At 41.0% G+C, this 5,448-nt stretch overlaps 1 protein-coding gene across 1 annotated transcript; it reads right to left on the bottom strand.

The window, feature by feature from the left end:
- Positions 1-2,453: 2,453 nt before the first annotated feature.
- LOC138953211 (gephyrin-like) lies at positions 2,454-5,319 on the bottom strand. Its single transcript, XM_070325003.1, has 2 exons — positions 4,279-5,319; positions 2,454-3,839 (listed from the first exon to the last, which is right to left on the bottom strand). The coding sequence occupies exons 1-2, from the start codon at positions 4,507-4,509 to the stop codon at positions 3,609-3,611; spliced, it is 462 nt and encodes a 153-aa protein (XP_070181104.1). The 5' UTR covers positions 4,510-5,319; the 3' UTR covers positions 2,454-3,608.
- Positions 5,320-5,448: the final 129 nt, after the last annotated feature.

The raw sequence follows: 5,448 nt of genomic DNA, 5'->3' as shown, positions 1-5,448 counted from the left end.
TATGCGGCGTGCGTGTGCGTGTGTATGCATGTTTGCATACGCGTGCATACAACCTCTTATTTGTTGTGCACCCAACACATGTACTGTTTTTTGATGGTCTTCACCAAGTGTTTCTTGAAGATCTTAACCTTCATGGCCCCAAAAACCACTAAATGACGGTGCTTTCCATATAACTCAGCAGGCGGCTGCAGGCGTTCAGGAAGATGCTGAAAAACTGCTGTCGTGGGGTGATAGATCATCGTGCAAGACCCCCTCTGAAAGTTCTCTTACACACATGTCCGCACACTGTAGATGGATAGTAAATCCTTGGTGCTTCTTGTTCTGAAATATGAGGAAAGAGTTTCGTTGTCTTGGTGGTTTTGAGAAAGAGTTAAGACGAGAGGGGCGGAGGGGGGAGAGGAGGAGGAAGAAGGGACATCATACAGTATCGACTGTCAAAACGTTTGTTTGCGCTTGTGTGCGTGTGTGTGTGAGTGCGTGTGTCTGTAAAACTGTCAAAACATTTGCGAAATGCAGACAATACATAAAATCAACGAAAGAATCCTCTCTCTCTCTCTCTCTCTCTCTCTCTCTTTCTCTCTCTCTCTCTCTCTCTCTCTCTCTCTCTCTCTCTCACATTCTCTCTCTCGCGCGCGCGGAAAGGACTGCTACCCTGGACACATTTTGGGAATGGAAAGTTTATTACTGTTTAAGATGAAAACAATCCTGATAATGTTCTCGAGTAGGGACGTTTTATTCTTCTCCTACTTCAATTATCACAACTTGCTGATTAGCAATAACGGAGTATAATTATATATTACACATTCTGGAATAACTTACACACAAGCGAAACACTGCATTATTGTGATTTAAGGAAACACAGTTTTAAGAGTGCAATCGCATTTGCTTGTATACAAATCGATGAGTGTGAAACGACTTAAACCCAAAGTGGCTTAATGCAAATAACTGACCAAAACATGATTACACAACTCCGATGCTGGCGAAACCAAGTTATTAACCGGAAACAATTATTACTAATGATACTGATGTTTCTTCATTTCGATTACTACAATAACAGGAAGTGATAGGCACAAGCGCAAATAATTCGACAAACCGCTTTCTTTCTTTATTTGGTGTTTAACGTCGTTTTCAACCACGAAGGTTATATCACGACGGGGAAAGGGGGGGGGGGGGGGGGGGGGGAGATGGGATAGAGCCACTTGTTAATTGTTTCTTATTCACAAAAGCACTAATCAAAACATTGCTCCAGGGGCTTGCAACGTAGTACAATTCGACAAACCGGACATTGATCGAAAAACATCAAACGATCACATATCTGGCCCAACACTACCATTGCCGGAAATTGTTATTACCTATGTAATATAAAAATCTAAAAATAGATTATTACAGATTGACATAAAGAAAGCAAAATAAACAGTATCGCTGATTCTACCTTTTTTTTACATTTAGTCAAGTTTTGACTAAATGTTTTAACATAGAGGGGGAATCGAGACGAGGGTCGTGGTGTGTGTGTGTGTGTGTGTGTGTGTGTGTGTGTGTGTGTGTGTGTGTGTGTGTGTGTGTGTGTGTGTGTGTGTGTGTGTGTGTGTGTGTGTGTGTGTGTGTGGTGTGTGTGTGTGTGTGTGTGTGTGTGTGTGTGTGTGTGTGTGTGTGTCTGTCTGTCTGTCTGTGCGTGTGTGTAGAGCGAATCAGAGTAAACTACTGGACCGATCTTTATGAAATTTTACATGAGAGTTCCTGGGAATGATATCCCCAGAAAAAGTTTTATTTTTTCTATAAATACCTTTGATGACGTCATATCCGGCTTTTTGTAAAAGTTGAGGCGGCACTGTCACACCCTCATTTTTCAATCAAATTGATTCAAATTTTGGCAAAGCAATATTCGACAAAGGCCGGACTTTGGCATTACATGTCAGCTTGGTGGCTTAAAAACTAATGAATGAGTTTGGTCATTAAAAATCGGAAACTTGTTATTAATTTTTTTGTTTTAACGATCCAAAAACAATTTCATCTTATTCTTCGTCATTTTCTGATTCCAAAAACATATACATATGTTATATTTGGATTACAAACAAGCTCTGAAAATTAAAAATATGAAAATTATGATTAAAATTAATTTTCCGAAATCGATTTCATCTTATTCCTTGTCGGTCCCTAATTCCAAAAACATATAGATATGATATGTTTGGATGAAAAACAAACTCAGGAAGCTAAAAAGAATAGACATACAGAAAAGCGTGTAATCCTGCTCAGCGCGACCACTACCGCACTATTCTGCATGGCTTATCGATTTCACTGCCTTTGCCACGAGCGGTGGACTGACGAAACTACGAGTATGTGGTCTTGGTGAAAAAAGCAGTGCGGTCAGTTTCATTCTGTGAGTTCGACAGCTTGACTAATCGTACTAATTTCGCCTTACGCGACTTGTTTTTTTTTACTTTGACTCATCAGTATGCATCATACAGCAGTCAAAACTGTCACAATTTCAACATAGTTATTCTACAAACAAAAATGTACTGTATTAACAAGTATGTGGATGCAATGTACTTACTTTGCTATCATGACAAAACTCTGTATCTGTATAATCATTTTTTCACGCAAGTCTGCAGGAATGATTGGCATATAAACAAGACACATCCGTCACCCATCAAGGCACTGAACTCTTAACGACTACTAATACATCTTAAAGCTAGAGCACCAAACTACAAAGATCAATGCACACAAACAACTTTCACCTTTAAAACTCCACAAGACAAACACAGCCGAAAAAGAATGTAAAAATACTCTGCAGCACCTTTCTATAAACCAAATAAGGTTGTTCAAGCATCATTGAAATGTTTGGATTTCCTATGAGCATATCTTCCTCGAGTCCTCTCCAGCACAAAACCACTGCAAACGAAAAGTTCAGGAATAGTCGAAAGCAAACAAAATGAAAGGCACGACTGACAATTTTTTTTATGTGATACTATAAACGTTTCGTAAGGCTGTGGGAATCAACCCAATCCTCCCCATTGCAGAATATGCAAACAGTACAGAGCATTTCAGTGGGCTTAAAAGCACGAAGCATGAAAGCCATCTAACAATACACAATTACTAACTTCAATGCGTGGGAACAAATTTCCAACACTTAATGGGACGATAACGTTTCTGAACACAAACAGTATTTCATACCCTTGATAGCCTTAACCCTGAAACATGAGCTCAATGACGCAATAACAACTAAAGCCGAGGAAGAAATAAGAGAAAATCTTTGAATACCAGCACCCAACAACATGATACTGGATATAACACCCACACTAAACACATTTAGTCCTCAGGGACAAATCTAGGCCAAGAAGTTTATAATGACGACAAACGACGGGTATTTAGCTCCATAAGAAACAAAGGACATAAGTGGATTCTCGTCAACATCTCCCCTGAGCGACAAACTGCATGTCATCACACAACAAATATGGACCATACTGGGCATCAGCAAAGCTACCGATTTCAAAGTACTACAAACGGACGTCAGCAAACTCTACTAAGACGTCACATGACCCTAATATTAAGGTTAACGTCCGCGAACCCTACCATGACGTCATCAAAGCCTACGATGACGTCACAAAGTTCTACACAGGCGCAATGACGAGGGCGTCGACAACCTCTCCCTCGTGCACGGTTGTGAGTTCAGTGGAGCGTGGCGGAAGACGGAGCAGAACGTTGGCTTCGCGGAGACTGAGCAGACGACTGCTGATCTGGTTGCCCGTGCTGGTTGCCGTGGCAACGTCCTGGCCCGGAGACCACGTGACCACGGCCCGGTGGTACTCGGGCCGGGGGTCTAGCTTCACTGTGCGGTCCAGCTGGTGAACAGCGAGAACGAGAGATGATTAAATTAAGCTGGCACATTTTGAATAAAGATAATCAATCGTTATGGTCGTCTTTATCATTGTCGTCTCCATCGTCGACAACAACAACAATTGGTCGATGTGTAATGGGTAAACGGATTGAGTAGGAGCCTAGCTATTCTTTCTTGTGTGTGTGTAAGTGTGTGTGTGTGTGTGTGTGTGTGTGTGTGTGTGTGTGTGTGTGTGTGTGTGTGTGTGTGTGTGTGTGTGTGTGTGTGTGTGTGTGTGTGTGTGCGTGTGTGCGTGTGTGCGTGTGTGAGTGTAAGTGTATATATGTATGTGTGTGTGCGTGCGTGTGTGTTTTAGTTTGTTCTTGTTGTTGTAATGCCGGTGTACAAAGCATCTACTGTACTGCAAAATACAACACATCATAACGAGACATGTCTGCTCTCACCTTCGTTCGAACGACAGACAGGTTTGGCGCAGGGCATCCCATCATGCGTCTGATGGCCGGAACTACGTACAGGTTGCACGTGACCAGGGCTGACACGGGGTTGCCGGGCAACCCGAAAAACAGCTTCTTGCCACCTTCACGCGGCAGGGACGCAAAGGTCGTGGGCTTCCTGTACCAGACGCAAACGACACAAGTTAGTCTTTTGTTAGAGCTGACTTTTTGAACAAACATTTTTTTCAATGAAAATTGGTTGGAGTCCTGGGTCGATTTGCAAAGTTGATGCTGTCAGAAAGGAATAGGTAGAAACATCATTAAGACAAACAAACAAACAGGCCAGCATCATGGTCGACATCTTAAAGGAGAAACATATGACAAAGAGAAAAAAAGAAAAAATCACAGAAAAAAAAGAAACAAACAAAGAAACAAACAAGCAAGAAACAACAAGACCAATTATAGAAGAATAACGAAGGGACCGACGAAGAAATAAATAAAGAAAAATACAAAGAATGACTCGACAATCATTCTACAGAAAAAATTCATGCAAAGGAATTAATTGTGCCTTATAGAATCGGCTCTTACCAGACCTGTTTACACCCATAAGTGTTTTGGAGTAATGCTCAGCCCCCAAAATACTAATCCTGGCACAAAAATAGTAATCATCCAGCATTCGTCGCCAATTACAACGCACATGACAACAGTGTCTGCGAAACGCAATTATGCACATATATCCATCATTCACAAACAAAACACATCAGTCAGTTTTTGTAGTTATCATAATTTCAAAGAAGATCACATCAAAAGCACATGCATCACTGATTCTTTTTCTTTTGCTCGTAGTAGGCCTTTTTCAGTGTGTCAAGCGCTTCTCTACTGTACTTGCGCTTGCCGAATGAGTGAGGGCGAGACTTCACCACTAGAAGGCTCTCCAGCGTCTCATCAGACAGACATGATCTCTGGTCAGTCCTGTGCTTTTTCACCCCATTTTGCCATTGAAAACAACAATGCCAAACATGTGAATTAATAAAAAATAAAAGATAAATTTTTTTTTATTTTTTTACATTTTTTTTATTTATGAAAATCGTAGTCTTGACACGGATAGCGGAATTTCGTATTTTTTGCAGAAAATCGTAATAAATTACGCCAAAATCGTAAGGGTAAACAGGACTGTCT

The sequence above is a fragment of the Littorina saxatilis genome, linkage group LG17, assembly GCF_037325665.1.
Source record: "Littorina saxatilis isolate snail1 linkage group LG17, US_GU_Lsax_2.0, whole genome shotgun sequence".
NCBI classification, from domain to species: domain Eukaryota; kingdom Metazoa; phylum Mollusca; class Gastropoda; order Littorinimorpha; family Littorinidae; genus Littorina; species Littorina saxatilis.
This window is presented reverse-complemented; position numbering and strand designations above follow the sequence as displayed.

Bases quoted from the DNA above. Each gene is read 5' to 3' on its own strand.
- LOC138953211 (XM_070325003.1), bottom strand. From the start codon at position 4,509: ATGTTTGTTCAAAAAGTCAGCTCTAACAAAAGACTAACTTGTGTCGTT. The intron at 3,840-4,278 runs GTGAGAGCAGAC...GCTGTTCACCAG, and splicing joins TGTCTGTCGTTCGAACGAAG to CTGGACCGCACAGTGAAGCT.